The sequence below is a fragment of the Panicum virgatum genome, chromosome 5N (genome assembly GCF_016808335.1).
Source record: "Panicum virgatum strain AP13 chromosome 5N, P.virgatum_v5, whole genome shotgun sequence".
In the NCBI taxonomy this organism is placed as follows: domain Eukaryota; kingdom Viridiplantae; phylum Streptophyta; class Magnoliopsida; order Poales; family Poaceae; genus Panicum; species Panicum virgatum.
The window spans coordinates 69,949,842-69,970,783 of record NC_053149.1 but is presented as its reverse complement, the minus strand read 5'-3'; the positions used below and the strand labels follow the sequence as shown (position 1 = coordinate 69,970,783).

The 20,942-nt window shown below is 51.5% G+C and overlaps 2 protein-coding genes and 1 long non-coding RNA gene across 3 annotated transcripts; 1 reads left to right on the top strand and 2 right to left on the bottom strand.

Annotated features, from left to right (window-relative positions):
- Positions 1 to 562: 562 nt before the first annotated feature.
- On the bottom strand, positions 563 to 2,348 carry LOC120675124. Its single transcript, XM_039956212.1, has 2 exons — positions 1,703 to 2,348; positions 563 to 978 (listed from the first exon to the last, which is right to left on the bottom strand). The coding sequence occupies exons 1-2, from the start codon at positions 2,346 to 2,348 to the stop codon at positions 563 to 565; spliced, it is 1,062 nt and encodes a 353-aa protein (XP_039812146.1).
- Positions 2,349 to 4,508: 2,160 nt separating this feature from the next.
- On the bottom strand, positions 4,509 to 5,017 carry LOC120676329 (putative glutaredoxin-C2). Its single transcript, XM_039957577.1, has one exon. It carries the CDS (start codon positions 4,860 to 4,862, stop codon positions 4,545 to 4,547), a length of 318 nt encoding a protein of 105 aa, XP_039813511.1. The 5' UTR covers positions 4,863 to 5,017; the 3' UTR covers positions 4,509 to 4,544.
- Positions 5,018 to 17,633: 12,616 nt separating this feature from the next.
- On the top strand, positions 17,634 to 18,847 carry LOC120676713. Its single transcript, XR_005675966.1, has 2 exons — positions 17,634 to 18,089; positions 18,216 to 18,847. It is a non-coding gene; the product is annotated as an uncharacterized LOC120676713 (long non-coding RNA).
- The last annotated feature ends 2,095 nt before the right edge of the window (positions 18,848 to 20,942 follow it).

The following is a 20,942-nucleotide window of genomic DNA, read 5'->3' as shown; positions in this document are numbered from 1 at the left end:
CGGGCGCTGCCGTGCCACGTGAGCGCGCGGCCAATGTCACGGCCACCGACCGGTGACGCGCGGTGGGCTTGACATTTGACGACGCTGCCGCCGAGGCCGAGCCGTGGCGAGCCCGCGTCGCGACGTGTGCACGCCGGTGATTGGCACCGGCGGCAGCCTAGGTGGAGCGGTCGGCACGTGTGGTGGTTTAGAAATGGAGTACTCTAGTAGCGTCGTGCCACGGGAAAAAAAGGCCGGAAAATCGCCGAGAGGCAGCTCGAGACGCTGAGCACGCGGCGCAGGCGCAGCTCGCTCTCGTGCACGCCGACAGACGTGCTGCCCGCTCGGCGACGTGGGCCATGCTGCCGGGGGACCCTATGCATCCTGTGGAAGATGGTTAAACAAATTATCTATAAAGTCCATTAAGGCCCAGTTGATATTGAACTAGTATTTCGAAAATGTTAAACTAGTATGTGGAAAATGTTGAAACAGTATTTGAAAAATGTTGAAACTCAACATTTTTTCCACATCTTCTTCTCCGGTGCCGGCGAGTGCCGGCAACAACGCCGGAGCTCCGGCGGGCTCACACAGCAGCACGAAGGCCGCCGGCGGCGCTCCCGCGCGGGGCAAGGCGCGCCAGGAGCAGACAGCGGAGCGCGGCGGCGCAGGAGCGGGTTGCGGGCGCATCGACGCAGGAGCAGGCCGCGGAGGCGGCGGCGCAGGAGTGGGTCACGCGGCACGCGGGCACGGCCGGCGGGCGAGCGCGCGGGGGAGCCGGCGGCGGGTCGGGGGGCAAGGGGCGGCTCCGCAGGGGAGCCGCGGCGGCTGCACAAGGGAGCAGGGCGCGGAGCACGCTGTCGGAGTGGAGGAGCAGGGCGGTGGCGCACTGAAGGAAGGGGTGACGGCGCGCCGGAGGCAGCGGCAGAGGTGGAGGAGGCCGCCGGCAGTGGCGGCGGCGGGTGTAGGAGGCAGGAGAGTGTGTGTTAGGGTTATGAAAATCTAACGGTATGAGTTATTTGCACGAATCTCAAACAGTGGAAGATGGATAAGAAAAAAATTTCCGGAAGATATATAGGATTCCTGATGCTGCCCAGCGCCGGCCCGGCCGTCCACGAGAGGCCCGCGGAAGTTGTTGCTTCCGCTCCTTGCTTGCCCCGGTCCAGCCCAGGCCCACCCCACTAGCGGTTCGCGCGGGCCTCGTCTCGCGTGGGCCACATGTCGTTCCTGGACCTCACAGCAGGTCAACCCGCCGATTCTGCCGACCCCTTTTCTGGCCCAGAAACAGCTTACTACTACTACGCTGCTCATCATCGATCGATCAGGTCGTGGAACACGTGTGTGTGGAGACAGCAGCAGTAGCCGCCGACAAGTCTGCACTTTTTGGAGCGCAAGGCCCAAATCCAAAGGCGATTCGATCTGGTTAAGCTACTGACACTTGTTTAGCCTAAAGTACTCTTTGTCCCCTTAGACTGACTCCAACAAGGAGAGCCATATTCCATATGCAAATCCACTTTTGCCTCGCACACACAGTGTTTTGCGTTTCCTTCTCATCCCGATGTCTCCAACAGCATTCGCATTTCCCGTCGCTCCGCCCCCGACGCCGCGCCGCCACCGCCGCTCCGCCCCCGACGCCGGCCCCTTCCGCCGCGCCTGCCGCCCACCTCGGCAGCACCCCGCGCCGCGCCGTCGAGCAAGGCCCTCACAAGGCATCTCCCGGACGGACATGGAGCGGAGGTCGAGCGAGGCAGCTCCAGCCTCGGTGAGGAAGAGGCGGCCGTGGCCTGTGAAGACGCGGATGTCTCCGTGAAGACGCGGATGCGGTCGCCGGCGTTGCAGGCGAGCACGTAGCGCGCGCGGCCGGCGTGGTGGGCCTCGAGGTGGACCACGGGGGAGGCATCGATGCCGCGGACAAGGAGGCGGGAGGATGCGGCTGTGCGGGGACGACTCGATGAGGCGGTGCGCGGCAATGAAGCCGTCGGCGTGGCCGGTGAAGAGGAGGCAGTCGGTGCGGCGCGGCGAGAGGTAGGCGAGGAGTGCGGTGACTGGGACTCGCCGGAGGCAGCCTCGAGGTCGAGCAGCGCGTCCCCGGCGGCGGAGAAGACGAAGACGCAGCCGCGGGAGTCTCCCACGGCGAAGTACTTGGTGAGCCCGTCCACGGATCTGGCGAGCGCGGACTCGAGCGCGCGGACGGACCTGCCGAGCGACTCCGCGAGCTCCTCCAGCCTCGCGAGCTGCGCCGTGTGCCGGTCCAGCAGCGCGGCCGCGGTCACGGCAACTGCCTCCACCGGCGGAGCGGCCGCCGGCGCAGCTTCCTCCGACGCGGCGGTGAGCGGGAGGAGCAGGAGGAGGGCGGCGACGCGGTGGGGCATGGCTGTCAGTGGCTGCCCATGTCCGTTCGGGAGACACCTTGTGAGCCGCCGCGGCTCCGGCTCGCCGCCGGCTGCGGCCCGCCGCTGCTGCCCCGCCGCGCGGGGAGGAGGTCGCCCGCGCTCGCTCGCGCTACCAGCCCCGCCGCTCGCCTCCGGATTTGCGTAGGAGGAGAGAGGAAATTCATTTTTAGCTCACCTCTCTCCTCACGATGCAGTTTGCATCCTGCGATGCCTCATCTGTTGGAGCTCGAATCGGTGATGCACAGTGCCGCGGCGGAGCCATATATGCGTTTGCGTATCATTGTTGAAGTCAGTCTTACGAGGACAAGCATCGTGCATAAAGGTGTTAAATTCTAAAAAGCTTACGAATTGAATTCCAAATTTTGAAATTTCTTCTTTATCTTAAAGGTTAGCCCTGCGTCATTGGACGCTAGGCACAGGGTTGCCTACAGCTGCCCATCCTCCGCTCTAGTGAAAACACGTCCGACATGATTTGAACCAGATTGCTTACCTGCGGCAGCGTATAGTACACACATGTTCATCAACGTCAGTTCAAACTTCTGAACGAAATGTTGCCTGAAGTAGAGTTGCGATAAACTTTGTTGTACTAGTATAGTATTTATCTTTTCCAGAATAGTCATGGGTTGCAGGGCATTTCATTGTGCGATTATATTACAAGAGGTATATGTTTACATATGTAGTGAAAGATCATGGATCTTAATTTGATGACCTTTCAGTGGCTAGCAGCAGCATGTAACCATAACTTTATCATGCATTAATATAATCATGGGAAGCTAGCTAGCTGATGGGATGGCCGGGTTAGCGCGGTAGCACTACTAGAGAAAGGACCATCAACACTGGTTGAAAATGAGCATATGTACTGGTTTTGCAACCGGTACTAAGTAACCGAGATCAATGTGACTACCTAGGAGTAAATAACCCGGTGCCTAAGACTTCCATTGGTACAGGATCGCTACGGCCGTTCTCTAGCATCTTCTCTCGGTCCCCCTCCTCCCGTTTCCCTCGCATCGTTCACAAGATTCATGCTCCAAAGAATCGTTCAGATATTAAATCCATAGATACAAAATAGTCATATGTCTCACAAATCATCCAAAGAATAGTTCACAAGAGACATCCAATCAATACAATCCCACGTACATATCTGTTTCTGAAAAATAAGAAAAAAAGAAAAAAATCACCCATGCGGCCAGCTCCCGTCCTGCTCCGGCAGCGGCGTCAGCCCTCTCACTCCCCCGACGGCAGCCGGCTCCCGCAAACACGCAGCGGTGGCGGCCTGCGCGGCCTACAGCGGCTGCGGCCGGCTCCCGCAGCTGTGGCGGCCCGTGCGCCCCACGGCGGCGGCCCGAGCGCCCCACGCCAGCTCCCGCGGCCTGAATCGAAAAGTGGAGCAGCAGATCAGCAAGAAAGGCTTGCATATAGCTTACCTCGAAGGGGAAGCCGAGTGGTACGAAGAGGGCGAGGGCGAGCGCAGTGCTCTTGAGGCCCTTGTTGACGGCGGCGGCGTCCTACACGTTGCCGCCAATATCGCCGAGCGACAGGAGCTGAGGATGGTGATCATGGCCATGGCGATGCAGACGATGAAGCTGCTCATGACCCAGACCACCTTGGCAGTGAGCTTCCAGCACATGGGCTCGATCCACCAGCCTGACCTCCATGGCGTGGGAGAGAGGAGAGATGGGGAGAAGATAGAAGAGATGGGTGCTGGGCAGTGGAGAGGATAACAGAGTGGGATCTGTGCGGTGGAGAGAAGAGATGGGTGGTCTGGTGCAGATAAGGAGAGAGAGATGGGAACCATCGTGGCCGGGACTTAAAATATCAAGCGAGATCAGGCCAGCCATTGGTACCGGATACTCATTTCAACCGATGCCTATGTCCAGGCCAGCACAGGCACCGGGTCATGTCATGACTCGGTGCTAATGTCTGCTCCATAAGCATTGGGTCGTGCCACCACCTGGTGCCATTGATGCATGGCCAATTTGGTACCGGCTGATGGAGTTAACCGGTGCCTTTGTCAGTGCATTGGCACCGGTTTGTGCCGTGGCGCGTCTTGTCAGCGCTCGACGCATGCCAAGAGTACCGGCTATTAATGCAGCCGATGTCTCACATTAATATCAATTCAAACAACAAGTGGTTTTTTTGTCTAGATCTTTGGCGTTTTCTAGTAGCCTAGCTAGCTCACAGCCACAGGGCGCCGGCCTCACGCAGGAGCGGCACGAGCTTCCCCCCGAGGTGCAGCGACATGACCTGGTCGGTGGGGCCGACGAGCTTGCCGCCGATGAACACCGCCGGCACGGGCGGGCTGCGGCCCACCATGCACGCCAGCGCCTTCTCGATGTCCTTGCCCCTGGGCTCCTTGTCCAGCTCGCACACCGCCCAGCTCACGCCCAGGTCGGAGAAGAGCGTCTTCACGGCGTGGCACATGCAGCAGTTGCTCGTCCCGAAGATCACCACCGCGCGCTGCGACGCCAGCCTCGACACGCCGCCGTCCGCCATTGTTGACGAGAGATCGATCAAAAACTTCTTCTGATTGTTAATTAGCTGGTCGCTTCACCTCCGATCCGATCCTCACACTTGCCCGATCGACCCCAGAGTGCAGGCTAATAATACTAATGCTGCGGCCGTGTGTGCTATGTGTATTGTGTTCCGATCCGGTGAGGATGACAAGCAGACCAAGTGACGAGGCTTTTATAGATGAAGTGGCCGGGGCGAGCTAGAGGAAGTGGCCGGTGCAGGCTATGTGTTTTGTGCTATTTTAGTGGCTACTTAATTGGGGAATGTTCTGATTCTGCTAAGGGGTTCTACTCCTTTCGTGATCTTAGCTATTGGGATGATCCACGGGCCAGCATTCTACAGTTTTTTTAATTCGAAATGAAAAGCAATTACATCACCAAGATCACAGAGCTGAAAATACCATATATTTGACCAAACAACATACTAGGTACCATATGCATGATACTATTTTCTTATGAGTAAAATGCACCAGAGGTCCATCAATTTATAGTAGGGTGTCACTTAGGTCCATCAACTTCAAAATTACATTTCTGGGTCCATAAATTTGTAATTTGTGTCACTTAGGTCCACGAACTCTGAAAATTCATTTCTAGGTCCACTAACTTGTAATTTGTGTCATCTAGGTCCATACCCCTCCACCTAGCCTTCGTGCACTGATATCACACCAATATGAATCTATATGGTTCCCACACATTGCAGGAGTTGTATCAGAATGATGAAATTTGAGCCCCAATTTCAAATCAAATGCGTAGAGAGGGGAGAGGGGGATGAAAGATTTATTTTGGATGTTATTGATATGTATTGGGATTCAAAGAGGGCTTTCGGACTGCCATTAGTGAGTTTTGGAGCTTATATCCATATATAACCCTGTAATATGGATGGAGAGTAGGGGTGATTGCTCTGGAAAGATGGAGTAGGTTATATAGGGACTCAACAATATGTGTACCATGGTAGTGGATATTATATCCTCCGTGGCGTAAGTGGCCGGATATGGTGGTGCAAGTTGTTGTGGCAAAAACTTCTGTGACGATGTTAGACTTGGGTCAACCCACAATGGTTCTCGATGAGGGGTTGAAAGATATTCATGGACAGCTATATCGAAGCGACCTTTAAGGATCTGTAGCCACACGATTGCTCATGGATAAAGTTCGTGAACCTAAAAATGCACTTTCAGAGTTTATGGACCTAAGTGACACAAACTACAAGTTTATGGACCTAAAAATGTAGTTTCATAGTTTATGGACCTAAGTGACATGAATTACAAGTTGATGAATCTAAAAATACACTTTTAGAGTTCGTGGACCTAAATAGCACATCCTTACAAGTTGGTGGACCTCTAGTGCATTTTACTCTTTTTTTATTGTAGTAACTGAAATCGATCCTAACTGTCCACCCCACCCCACAACACATACCATCCTCCCCCGCCGCGGGATTTCAGTATTACAAAGAACAATTCTTGAGTTAGAAATCATGCTGCACATTTATGGGTGCCATTGGTCTAAAACCCCATTTGGATTGTTGAAACTAACGGCTTCACAGCTCAGAGGCCCCCACGTCGTCTCCCTCGGAGGCAACTCGGGCGGCGCCCACCCCCGCCGCCGCGCACTCCCTCCCGACCTCCCCCCACCTCGCCGCCGCCGGAGCAGGGTGCCGGAAGCCCGTGCACCTGCGGGGAAGGCGGCGACGGGGCCTTTCATGTGCTGCGCGCAGGCATGGCCGCGCACGACGAGCAGCGCCGGGTGCTGGGCACGGTGGCGGCAGCGGCAGTCTGGGGCTACGAATCCGGCGTCCTGGGGACCGGATCCGGTGCCCCCGGGGGCTGATTTGCACGATGCGGCGCCCCCCTCCCATGGCGGGCTCGTGGCGGTGCCGGGCATGGAGCCGGCGGCGGCGGCCCGGGGGCAGCGCGAACCCCTGGCCGGATCTACATGGTGTGGCGGCGGCTTCCACCACGCGGGAGCGTCCGTTGCGGCGCGTGGCCGGTTGCGCGTGGTCACCGGCGGTCGGATCCGGCGCCCCCGGTGTGGCAGTACCGCCCTAATTAATCCGGCTCAAGTGCGCGAACCATCATCTTAAAGACAATCCCGGCTAACACGCACTTCAAACGGAGTAATTCGGCAGTGCTGTCGGGTAAAGTCCCGAAGAATCCACCTGAGCGTCGATCGAACCCAAAGCTTACATGTAACCCACACGAAGGTGAGTCCAGAGAGTACAACATTTCACTAATATATTACATTACAGAGTCTTAACTTAATTATTACAAACCAAGTTCGAAATCATTGAAAGGTACTTGAAATTCGAAAAGAAAGTAGTTCAGAGTTCACTGCAGCGGAAATAGAACGAGTTCTAAACGACGATACATGATGTCATGATGAAGCCCGTACATGACATCACTCGGCATTGCCATCGTTGGTCGGAGTCGTATCCCACTCCACCGACCAACCAGGGGGTAAGGTACACGGCCAAGTCAAGCTAGCAATCATGTCCTCAAAAGTATTACCTGAAATAAAAATTTAGCCACAAGCAAGGCTGAGTATACTAATACTCCGCAAGGCTTACCCGACTAGGATATAACTAACCCTCTAACTAGACATGCAAGGCTTTTGGCTTGAGGGGTTTGTCTTTGCCGAAAAGCAGTAAGTCCTTATTTTCCGATTTTAGCTTTCAAGTTCTATTAGGCTTAACCATTCTACATTAGCATCTATCCTAAAGCATACATGGTGGAAATCAATTATTTTTCATCATTCAACATATTTCTCATCATCATTATTCCACTTCTTACTCTATGTGGCAAAAGGGTTAAGCAGTCTCAATATCCGTGAGAGACGGACGATTCGAATCGAATTTGTTAACCTGGCCAGGCAGACCTAAACACACGCATGGGAAATGCAGTCCCCCACGCGACTTTTCCCCTTTTTCCCCGGGCATGAAACAGGCCCACCGTCCTAGGGTGCCCTGCACCCGTGCGTGACCATAGACCAGACAGTGGGGAGTATGTTCCACGGCCGGTTCCATCAGGTACTTAAGCTTACCGATTACCATATTCTCGGCATGTGGTTAGTACGTTCAAACGCTTAACCACCACTACCACACACCACGGCCTTATCCATTTTGACTAAACAGACGGGGTATCACAAGTACAACAACCCCGCCCGTAAACCTTATATTGCAGTGTGTAGTAAGCATTCAACTCCTATGAGCTCGCGAGTGACAGGCAATCACTCGACTTCTACCGAACCATTAGCATAGCCAACTAGCGACCTACACATACTAGTGTTCAAGCATAGGTGCCTAGGATCATGCAACTAAGGTCCCAAACAATTCCTGCAACTTAAATGCACAGATAAACAGGAATATACATAGTTGCATAATTTCAAATAGGTAGAACATGATCCGGGGCTTGCCTTCCTGAGCGGAGCTAGCCTTGGGCTCTTCTGAACTCTGGTTCAGGTCTTCAGTGGCTTCAGTTAGATTCACTTGAGCTTCACGCTGCTCACTCTCGGACTCCGGCACCAACTCGTACGTACCGTCAGGGAGAGTAGTCGAATCTATATGAAATGCATATGCGTGAGTTATATTAGTAATACGAATTAAACAATTCTTTACTATAGAGTTGTAATTCAACGCAACTCAAGATGATTTATAAAATATTCTGTTACATTGTTTGGGCAACCATTTATAGAGTAATAATCATTATACTGACTCCACAAAGTAACTCGGATGGGTTGTCTCTTTTATCCCTATGCAGCAAAAGAAAAATTTTTCTTATTTAATGCTAGGTTAAGCATGTCCTTATCATGAATAATGTTAAACCGAGATTTTGGGTTCGAAATTTTTATGTATGATACATATCTAAATAACTTGCCTACTGTGAAATTTTCAGCCCATTTTATGCAGCCTATTTACCACAAAAAATAAAACAAACAGCTACTGCTGGAAACAAAAATGAATTTTACAGGTCAAACTACGCAAGTACTGGTAATGAAATTTTAACTGAAGGTTTTATACCTAAATATAACCCTGTCATAAATTTTTCACAATTTAATAAGCATTTTACAGGGCATGAAAAAAATAGCACAAAGTAATGCTGCATGGATCGAAATTGAATTCCATAGGCTGTTATACTAAGTTCCAGAGCCTCATATCTTATCAGTATGGTTATAAACTCAAGGTTAACCCCTAGAAAAATTATTAGAATTTTTCATGTACAGAAACTATTTTTCTTGATTTAGTGTAAATATCTATACTATTAATTAGTTGGACTGGTTCCACCCATCTAAAATTTCTCAAAATTTTTGTACAGCAACAAAACATCAAGTTAAAGGTACTGTAAAAGTTTGAGCTCAGTAAACCAAGTTAAACCGTAGGTACAAACAAACTAATTTAAACAAGGCATAAGGCAAGATTTAAATAAACCGATAGCTAGGCATGTCAAAAGTTTATGAAACTTTTACACAATGTTATACATCTAACATGTACCCCACTGACCAAAAATGGCTAACAACACATGCTTGTAACTTGGGATCTAATATAAACCACATTTCCTTTGCATTTTTAAAAGAAATAAAAACTATTGAGCAAATGAAAAAGTTCATGTAACAAAAGTTGTAGATATCTTTTCTAGGATTCCATAGCAGTTGAGTTTGCATTTTTCCGATTTTTCTACGATTTTTAAACGAATTTACAAGTTCACTGGAAAATCTAGAAAATACAAAAACACAGATTGCAAAGGGGCCCCTGGATCTTTCACTTAACCCCCTAGAAACCTAAAACAAATTGCGCTGGGGTCCCTGGCCGGAGGTAGGAGACAGGGGATGCGGCGGCGGCCCGTTTCCCGGCGAGGAGGGGCTTGCCGGCGACGGGGAGGGGGTCCTAGGGCAAGAGCTCGCCGAGATCTACCTAGGGGTGGGTGATGTGGTCGACGGGAACGGCCGGAGCAGGGTCGGCGGCGGCGTCCAGGGAGCGGCGGCGGCGGCTGCAGCGAGCGGCGGCGCTCCGGTGCGGGAGGAGGGGCAAGAGCAGGCCGGGGAGCTTCACTTCGCCCTGAGGAAGCTAGCTCGGGGCTCGACTGGAGGCGGGGAGGGGCGGAGCAGGAAGGTCCGCGGCAGGCGGGCGGCCGGCGGTGTTCACGACGGCGGCGGCGGTGTTCCGCGGCGCTGGGAGGCTCCGGGGGAAATTGGGCGGGCCTGGGAGCTGCCTGGGGGTGAAATAGAGCTCGCTGCGTGCTCGGTGGGGGTGGAGGGGCGCTGAGCTGGGCCCTCCACGGGAGCCGTGGCTCGGCGGGCGGGAATGGGGCGCGGCGGCGCTGCGCAGTGGCGCGGCGGCGCTGGCCGTTCTGGGCGAAGGGGTGGGACGTGGGCGTGGGGAAATGGGGTGCGGGCGAGCGGGCACACGCGCGGCGCGAGCTAAAAGGGGGAGTGAGGGCGTGAGGAGGGGCTGAGCGCAGAAGAGGGCAGCGGCGGCGGTGCGCGCGGCCTGGCGGTGGCGTGCTCGCCAGGCGGCCTTCAAGGCGGGTCAGGGCGCAGCAAGCGGGCCGGTGGCGTGGGTAGCGAGCGGCAATGAAGGCTGGCCGTGGTCCGCGGCTCGGCAGGGCACGGCCGGCCTGTTTGGGCGCCTTGGCGACGATGGCGGCGCGTCGCCGAGCGCTTGGCGCGGCGCGCGCGTCAACGGCAGGGTGCGGCAGCGGGCGGCGTCCGGGAGCGTGCGCACTCGAGTGGGGCGGGGGTCAGCGGCGCGGCGAGGCAGTGCGGGGCAGCGGCTTCGCGGCAGCGGCGCAGCGAGGCAGCAAGCGCACGCGCGCTCAAGTGCCTGCGCGCGCGCAGAGCAGAGAGGGGAGTCAGCGGGGAAGAGAGAGGGGAGAGAGAGAAAGAGAGTGGAGAGAGAAAAGAAAAAAAAAAGAAAGTCTACTGTTTGACTTAGCAAAAACTTGAAATTTTCAATTGAAACTCGAAAAATTTTGAACACGAAAGTTGTTCAAAATTAAATTTTCTACAACTTTCCTTTCAGGCAAAACTTCATTTGAGCGATGGTTTGGAAGTTCAAATTTTGAATTCAAGTTTAATGATCCCGCTTGTTTTTCGGGGTTAATTCAAATTTTCATGTTAGAACTTGAAAAACTTTGAACACGGAAGCTGTTTGTTTTGTCCAACTCTACGACTTTCGTTCTGGGCAAGAGTTCATTTGAGCAAAAGTGTGAGGGTTGACTTTTTGGCGTGTTTAAACTGAATTTCGGCTTTGCAGTAATTGAGAAGTTGGGGGAGGGTTTAACGTGTCATCGCATGTTAATTGCCTGTTTTATATAGTGTTAAACACCGGAGGTGTTACACCCGGGGCCAGAGGTTCGTTGGGCCCCCCTCCCCCCGATGCCCCTGGGCGGCGGCGGCGGCATCACCCACGCGGGGGTGTCCATCTTGGGAGCGCGGGCGGGCGCCTTGGTGGCCGGCGGCCACCTCTGCTGCGGTTGCGGCCACGGCTCGTGGCACATGGAGCTAGCGGTAGCGGAGACGTCGGCAGAGGGTGCATGGTGCTGCGGCGACTGTGGGATGAGGGATTTGCCAGACGAAAGTCTTGCTCAGTCTCTAGCCAGGCCGGCAGCGACGACGTTCAGTGGACGCTGTGTTCTCCCTTGGGGGCGTTGTCGAGGTGCCCTCCTCTCCCTGACAGGTCTCTCTCGGTGAAAACCTTGCCTGAATTTGCTCAGGCGGGCGGCGGCGGCGCCCTCGGCATCGTTTCTTCTTTGGAAGCGTCGTCTTTGAAGAACCTGTTCCGTTGCAGCCCTGAAGGTCGATTCCGGTGTCCCCGGGGCCGGTCTTCGCGGTGTTGCGGCAGTGGCTCCCCCCCCCACGCGCGAGCGTTCACCTCTGCTGCGGCCGTGGCTCGTGGCGATCGGCGGTGGCGTCCCCCTCCTTGGAGGTGTCGCTGCTTGAGAACCATCTCAGCATATGACATTGATGGCGGATTGGCGACTATGGGTTGTCTCGTCGTTGTCGGCTAACTGCTTGCAGCGAACCACGACCGCAACTAAGTGCGGCTTAAGGCAGCGTCAATGGACGGTGCTTGCAGCTACGACTTCATAAGACGACTTGGCTTGCAGTGGGTCGTGGGAGCGGTTCATCGTCGGAAGACGGCGCAAGCGACTACTAGGGGTGGGCATTCGGTTTTTTGGTTGTGTTCGGTTCGGTTTTTTCGGTCTTCTAAAAATTCGGTTCTAAAAAACTGAAAACCGTTCGGTGCTTCAAAATATCAAAAACCGAAACCGAAATTGTCGGTTTGTTCGGTTCGGTTTATCGGTGGCACCGAACAGCACATGAACGTATATCCCTATCGCTGGTCGCTGCGTGCATGCTGCTCTACTTGCTGGCAGCCGCTGGCCCGCGTGCTGTGCTCCTGCCGTTGGCCCATGTGCTGCCCTCCGCTCCTGTTGTTGGCCTGCATGCGGCCCATGTGTTGCCCTCCGTTCGAGCTGTTGGCCTGCATGCGGGAGGAAGTCAGGCACCTGCTGGCCCATGCGGCCATGCACCTGCTAGCCGCTGCCGCTGCTGGCCCATGTGACGCCTGTGCTGCGCTCGGACGCTCGCTTGGGCGGCCGCTGGCCCACGCGCTCGCGCACGCACCGCGCCGGCTGCTCGCTCGCGCAGCGTAGTTGCTTGCTTTGCGCTCCCCCAAATCGGTTGTTCGGTTGATTCGGTTCGGTGGAACCTAAAAACCGAAGCCGAAGCCGACCACCGAATCTGACAAAAATAAAAGCCGACACCGAACCGAATAAACCGAAAAACCGACAATTCGGTTCGGTTCGGGTCGGTTCGGTTCGGTTCGGTTTTTTCGGTTAAAAAATGCCCAGCCCTAGCGACTACCCTAGCTTCCTAAGGCCGGCAATGGCTTTGTTGCTATCCGTGGTTGTGCCACATTTCCACCCTTATGCTAGGGTGTGAGTGTATTCGTGGTTATGCCACAATTTTGCCCATATGCTTGGGCTTTGGAGTTGGTTTAGACCTAGTTTAGCTAAGTAGTTGTTGAGGTTTTAGCCCAATTTTCCTAAGTTAACCGAGCAATGTGGGTTTTGTCTCATTTTCCCTAAAAATGAGGCCTTTGATCTGTGGTCTGCCACACCTTTTGAATACAATTCAGGTGGGGATACTCTCCCCCAGTGACCATTCAAAAAAAAAACCATTTGTTTAAAGTCATACTTTGCATTCTCAGACGTGTCAGCGTGCAAGCAACAAGCATTTCCACGTAGAGTCCAGAATAAATCGGCAGGATTAGTTAGTTAATTAATTAATCGAGCAATGAATTTCCAACGCCCAAGAAGACACTCAAAGAATAAATGGGCCCTCCATTTGGTACGCTAGCTATGAATGTCGGTAGAATATGCCTATTGCTAAACACTATTGGGGGTGATTAAGCAGCTAGCCAGTAACCGCCCTATCCGCCTTTTCCCCATTTGAAGTGTGATGATCGTGTCAAATTGACTTTTGATGATACGTGGAGCTAGCGTGCGGTTGATACTATTCTCTCCTTTAGAGAGCATATTTTACACCTAGGCAGAATATATATCACTTCCACTCTGGAGAAAGTTAAAGGGAAAATTCCTTGGAAGGCCCTGTAACAAATGGAGGTTCCTTCTATGGCCCTAGAAAACTGAAACACCCTTTTGTAACCTTTTTTTAACTTTCGTTCCCTTCTATGGCCCTACCGTTATCTCTTCGGTTAACTCCCAGTTAAGTGGTGGTGAAAATACCAAAATACCCCTGGCACACCAATATTACACACCACTCAGCCCTCTCTATCTCTCACTGACGAGTAGGGTCCACTCGTCATCTTGTTCCTTCATTCTCCCTGCACGACGGCACAAGCAGGGGATCGAACTGGGGCTGGGCAGGGTCGCCGGTGAGCTGCTACGCCGGTGAGCTGCTGTGCCCCGCTCGCCACCCGCGATGCCGCCCGCCGCCGCCGTCCGCGGTGCCGCCGTCCGCCTCAATCGCCACGCCGCCGCCGTCCGCGGTGCCGCCGTCCGCCTCAATCGCCACTCGCGGCTCCACCTGCCGCCACCGCCCGCAGCCCCGCCTGCCGCCGCCGTCCGCGGCACCGCCGGCTGCCTCGCTCGCCGCCCATGGCCCCGCCCGCGGCTCCACCCGCCGCCATGCGCGCCGCCACTGCCCGCAGCCCTGCCTGCCGCCGCCGTTCGCGGCACCGCTGGCTGCCTCGCTCGCCGCCCGCGGCCCCGCCCGCCCGCCACCGTCCACGACCCCCCTGCCACCATGCGTGCCGCCGCCGCCGCTCGCGGCCCCGCCCGCCGTCTTGCGCCCTGCCACCACCCGCCGTCGCCGTTCGCGGCACTGCCCGCCGCCTCGCTCGACGCCCGTGGCCCCGCCCGCCGCCGCCACGCTCGCCGCCCTAACGCGCCGCCACCGCCCACAGCCCCGCCATCTGCCCTTCGCACGCCTCCGCTTGGGGCAGGGCCTCCTTCGCGCGCTGCTGCCTGGGGGGAGATGGCGCCGCCGCCTGGGGAAGATGGGGGGAGTGGTGTGTAATGTTGGTGTGCCAGGGGTAATTTGGTATTTTCACCGCCACTTAACTAGGAGTTAACCGGAGAGATAACAGTAGGGCCATAGAAGGGAACGAAAGTTAAAAGAAGGTTACAAAAGGGTGTTTCAGTTTTCTAGGGCCATAGAAGGAACCTCCATTTGTCACAGGGCCTTCCAAGGTATTTTCCCAAAGTTAAACCACATGCCTGGTTAAAAGTATGCTAATTCTATGGGCGTTTTCGATATACACATTTTTTTAAAATTTTATGATGAAATTGCGTTTGTACACTTACTGGTGTAAGTATCGAATTTCTAGAAACTTTAAAATGTACAGTGAGTGATAACTTGCAGGTTTTAAGATAGGGGGAAAAAGAAGAAATTACACTGAATGTCCATGCATGTAGCTTCAAAACTGTCTCTGGTTGTTCATTTTGTGCCTGTAAGCGTGTTCCGGAGCAAGCAAAAATAGCATGGGATCTGGTATTGGAAAAATGAGCGCGGAATCGTTCTAGGCATAAAAGGCTTGTGAGTTACCTCAGGATTTTGAAAAAGGAAGGGGGGGGGGGGCACGTATTTATCTTGTAAAAGATAGTTAACATATATATCTTTAATCCATTAACAGCCCAACAGTAGGCCCATAAACTACGAACCGTCGTAGTCTCACAGTTTCTTCTTTTCTCGTGTCCGCAGCCCGTCCAAATATTATCAAATTCCAACACAAACAGATGGTAAAGCGTGAGCGTGGTGGTAGACCAGCAGCGCACGCAGGATAGCTGGAGCACGACCACGTGCACTACCCTGTGTCGTGGGCACCAACGTAACAGTTTTTCTTCATTTGTTTTCCCATGATCCAGACGTCCTGCTAGTGGTTTTTAGTTTTCCTTTTTTCAACAATAGAAAATAAGTAAATGTTGAGTAATATATATTGTTTCAATATTTCAAAATACAGAATTCAACAATACTTCAAGTGTGGGTCAACATTTTATGCAGATATGTTGAAACAGCATATCTAAAATGTTGAGCTAATACACCTAGAATGTTGAAATTAAAAAAAACATATAATCATATGGGATTGCAAATTGTTAGAAAAATTCTCATAGAGATGATGGTTCAAACGGAATCCAAATTGAATGCACCGTTTAAGAGAAAAAATAATTTAAAGTTTGAAATTCAAACTCTAGTGAGCCAATAATGTCCCAGCGCACCTGCCTTTTGAGGGGTCCCCACGCCAACCCAGATAGCATTAGCGCATCGTGACGTCGTCCTAGTCTCATCCTGTCCGTTAGTTTCAACTGGTGCACATATCTTAAAGCAGAAGGTATGGAAGAAACTTTCTTCCGGAAGATGCATAGGAATCCTACGGGTGGGGTACTCGAATGCCAGATTCATATATGGGCCACATTTTGTGCATAAGAAGTGTGCGAGCAGTCTCTATAAGATGGCGATGTTTTCGTTCAGCAACACCATTTTGAGCATGAGCACCTGCACATGAGAGCTGAGGAAGGGTGCCCTCGGAAGTGAGAAACTGGCGAAAAGCGGAAGACAAGTATTCACCTCCAGAATCAGAACGAAAAACTCTAACAGCAGTGGAAAATTGAGTGTGAACCATGCGAGCAAAGGACTGGTAAATGGAACACAGTTGGGATCGATGTTTCATAAAATAGATCCAAGTATATTGAGAATGGTCATTAATGAATATGACATAGTAGTTGTAACCACCCTTAGAAGGAAAAGGTGAAGGACCCCAAACATTTGAGTGAACAAGATCAAAAGGTCGGGCAGAATGAGAAGTACTACTAGAATATGGGAGTTGTACCTGTTTGCCAAGCCTGCAACCCTTGCAATGGAAACTAGAATCAATAGGGATACGACCAAGACGACCCTCATGAATCAGGGTAGACAATCGAGACCCACATAGGTGGCCAAGACGATGATGCCACTTGGCGAAAGATGAACCTGATGATGACACAACTGATGACACACAAGCGGTGGAAGAAGGAAGATGTAAGGTGTCCAGAACATAGAGGTTAGAAGAATCTCTACGACAATGACCAGTCCCAATCACACTTCCACTCTGACGATCTTGGATAAAACATGATGAATCATCAAATCCAACAAAGCAGTTCATATCAGCGATTTGACCCAGTGATAGAAGATTCATCGATAGCTGAGGAACACAGGAAACATCAAGTATATAAAAATGGGGAGATTGAAAGGAACCCTGATGAGTAATATGACATGATGTGCCGTCAGCAGTGTGAATAGAAGAAGCATTGGTGACTGATTTACATGCTACCAACTTAGACTTGTCAGATGTCACATGAAAAGAAGCCCCTGAATCTAGAATCCAAGACTGCGAAGCAATGTTCTGAGAGGCTGCAGCAATAGACACAGTTTCACTAGCATGAACCCTAGCATCAAGCTTGATATCACTGGATTGCAACATGTTGAGGAAAGGCTGGTACTTGTACCCAAAACATAGAATAGAACGGAACTGTGACTTTGCTTGAAGAGAAATGACACCAATAGGCAGTAACAGATGCAGAGCAGCAGATTTCACCGAGAGTAAATGAGCAGCAACAGACTCTCCAATCCCAGATGAGCAGCCGCACGCTGACTGGGCAACCACGAGGTCTGCAATTGATTCAGACCTCCTGTGTGGCCGAGACTTTCTGGATGGCGTGGAGACGAGGCGGAGGCGCAACGGGCGGCGGAGCCGAACGAACGGGCACAACACCAGCAGAGGGGCCGCGACGGCCAGATCCGCGACGGACGGAGCGGACGGCGGCCGCGCGACGGGGGCAGCGGGGGCCGCGACGGGCAGCACGAGCGACAGCTGCTGCTCCACCCGTGACTGGGAAGCCTCCGCGGCCGGCCGCAGCTCGCGCGCGGGCGGACGGAAGATGCGGAGCAGGGGAGGAAGGCACGACGGGCGCTGCTCTGCTCCGCGACAGAGGACGAAGGGGCCGCCGACGGGCGGCCAGCAAATGGAGCCGCGACGGCGTCCTAAAGACGTGCCGCGATAAGCGGCGCGCCATGGACGGATGGCCGGCGGCGGGGAAAAAAAATTGGATCTCGGCTCTGATTCCATGTTACCTTGAATGGAGGAAACGACTGAGAGCTTGAGTGAGAGTACGTCTGCAGTCAGACTTAAAAGGTGGAAGGTGAAGAGAGAACACATGGGCCACATGGGCCTAGAGTATATGGGCCAAGATATATACTTAACATATTTCACTACAACAATTATATTTCTAACTACCATAACATTTATCGTATACTTGCTGAATGCTTTACTATTTATCTTTGCATTAGAAAGACTTCTATCTTGTGCGATCACACTTTTGAAATTCTGAAATATAGTTGATGCATGGATACTAGGATTGTTAATGCATGCTTTGTGGACCTATTCTATCTTTTACGGTTTTACCTAATTCTTAAGAAGTTCAGGCTGTGCCTTCTTATTGAACTTGTTGAGCTGTATATGCGTACTTCTTTTCCCATCTTTGTCAGTCAATGTAGCAGTCGGTTGTGCTCCTATTAATACACTTTTTTATGCCATTTTTATGTTTGAGTATGCAAACAGATTCTAGGGTATGATCGAATATCACGACTCAGTGGCACACAAGTATTACCTCGTTGGTTTTCTACTGGAGCATCCAATGGATCTTCTGTGCAGCAGGTGCAGGTGGGCCCATAATGTGCATTGTCTACCTCTGATAGTTTGTTATCATTTCTCAATAGACATTGGCTGAGTCATTGCTAGTGTAACAATTGCTGTTATGGCTCCATCTGATAAACTGGAAACAAACAGGGAGGCACCTCCACAAAGGTGACTGCATCCAGCCCATTGGAAGCAACTATTGCCAAACCCAGAAGCGGTCCACTGAGAAATGAAAGCTTGAAAGTGAGGGCAAATGAGATAGTTACAAATTCTACATATTACTTGATCCCGACTCTCCTTCTCATGTCAAGGAATAGCGTCACCACTTCTCTTATGGTCATGTCAGTGTTCCATCAAATCTACATGTTCCACAAGGGGATCCTTCTGGATTATGTCCACAATGAGGTTACCAGGAAGTGGGCTTTGATATACTTCAAGATTCTCCTGCTGATCATGGCTAAGGACACAATAGTCTACTTCGATTTAGTCTAAGTTCTGCTATGGTAGTTTCTCCAGAGACGCATTAAGCGCCTGAAACAATGAAAGACTAATGTCCAACTGCCAGATCTTCTGTTACTATCTCTGTGTCTTTGCTGCCCATTTTATGCTTGTTACTAGGATTGACTAGTGTCGTGTTGAATAACTTCTGAGTAAAATGTTCGGTTGCCCCCCTAAACCGAGCAATGTTACAATGGCGACAAGTTTATGCTAGTTTTGTAATAATGGTAAAGATTGACTCTTATTTCTGTTGTATTATTGCGTAGCTTGCCAAATTATTCCTATCTTGATTTTTGTTCTTCCTGTACAAGATATGCCATATGCATTTGTGTACATATCTCTTGTAAATTATTCATCAGAAGATTTTTGTGCAAAATGTGAACCACACAGCGCTCAATTGTTGCACCCATGACTCATTGGTTGTTCATGTGGCCAATATTTTTCCGGCATGCTTTGGTAACAACTGGTTTTGTTTGGAAGTTGGAACTCAATTCGGCGAGTTTCATTCTCTGTTCTCACCTGCATACTATTTCTGTGGTGTTTTACAGGCCCGTCCGGACGAAAAGCATTGCTATTTTCTAGAGGGTCGATGAGCATAGCCCTTGATCAGCTTGCTACCTATAAGAACATCACATTTTCTAGTCCAAAATACTAATGTTGTCAGAATCTCAGATAGCCTGCTGAATTACCCAGCTGGGAACTACAAACATCACAGCTACTAGTCTACTGCTAATATGATGACCAATCCATACACTACTGCGTCAGGCCAGCGTTTTGACCATCGTACAGTTGTACTGTACGCGCACAATGCAGTAGATCTAGAGTCCTCTGCAGCACTAAATATCACATAGAGATCATCGGTGTCGATGACCATCGGTTGACTGTCTCTAGGCGTTCACCGGTATGCGTACACGATCAGACACGGATTCAGACAGCAGATGCTACTGTCGCATCAGTTGTGGCAAAGCCGATACCGTAGCATGCTGCAGCCTACTGCCGGCGCCTCCAATCAATCCTGCAGCTCCCAAGGGAGCAACGCATATGTGCCTGTCTGGACGCCAACGGCAATGGGATCCTGGGCATCCTGGCAGCTCTGAAAAACTTCAGATACGGCAGGCGCAGGAGAACAGGAGGCAGAAGGGAGTTTTTGGTGTCTTTTCGTTTTAATCTTCGCCTTGTGAGTTGGCTCTCCTGTTCAGCTCGGATCCCATGCATTTGTGGTAGTATCCTTGTCTTGTTTTGCAGGGGGGCCGAAAACATCGAGGCTTGGAGATGCAAGCTAGGATCAGAAACACACTGGACCATTGACCCTGGTAGGCTGGTACAAACCATGTGGTTAACGCGCTGGCAGTTACAGGAGGAGAGCGTGCAGATCGATTGGATCCCCGGCCGGATTGAACACCTTGGCTAATGGCTGGCATGCTGCGCTACAACTCAGCTCCTCTGCATGTGTTATCATTCATCCCTATCTTTTCTCCCCTACTCCTGTTTCAAGGGAGCTGCTGCATTTATGCTGTTTGGTTCTTGTGAATTCCTGGAGAGTTTTGATTCTCAGCAAACCTGCAATACACTTTAAATGCTCAGTCCTTTTGGATAGTTTGCAGCTGTCTTAGAAGATATAGACGCAAAAGTAATGTTCTAACATGTAATTCTCTCTGCTCGTCTTGCCACCATTGTCGATTCAACCAACACCCCCCCTCAAAAAAAAAAGAGAGAGAGAGGGAGAGAAAGAGAAAAGCAGCTCCTACTGTTGCAAGAAATTCTGGATATGATACAATCATATTCATGACATCATTTCAGTCAACAGCAGCTAGTAGTCATACTGCAAGAAATACAAGAGTTAGCAAAGTAATACAAGTTCAAACTAATCTAGTAAACTTTTAACATGGTTTAGGTTCATTATGTACAACAAATTAATTCATTATGTACAACAAATTAATTTCAGCATGTGATAATCTTAATTAGCTAAGTATTGAGTTTGAAGCAATGTATACTTTTAACACTTCACAGGAAGTACCGTTAGAGTTTCTTTTGCCGAATTTCAGTTACTTGTTTTGGATCCCTATTTGCTTATAGTTCAACAACTGTGCAGACTAGTATGATGCTTAATATAAATCAACAACTTTATTATGTATATATGGATCTGGTAAGAGGATATCCCATAATTCTACATTCTCCAGGCTGGAAGTTGGCCTGTTCTGAAGAGCACTTCTTATTGTGACAGCCATTGGATTCTCATCTGCAGGAGGACACAACGCATGTGCCGTTTATTTCTTTAATATTGTTCCCTTTGGCCCTTGTGCAGTAACTCTGCTGCCCTGAAGATGTTTCTCTTCATATATATTATTACTAGCAAAACAACTGAACCTGCATCTTGGA

Coding starts and splice junctions, on each gene's coding strand:
- LOC120676329 (XM_039957577.1), bottom strand. CDS start 4,862: ATGGCGGACGGCGGCGTGTCGAGGCTGGCGTCGCAGCGCGCGGTGGTG.
- LOC120675124 (XM_039956212.1), bottom strand. CDS start 2,348: ATGCCCCACCGCGTCGCCGCCCTCCTCCTGCTCCTCCCGCTCACCGCC. Junction 979..1,702: donor TCGCTCGACCTCCGCTCCAT/GTCCGTCCGGGA, acceptor TCATACCGTTAG/ATTTTCATAACCCTAACACA.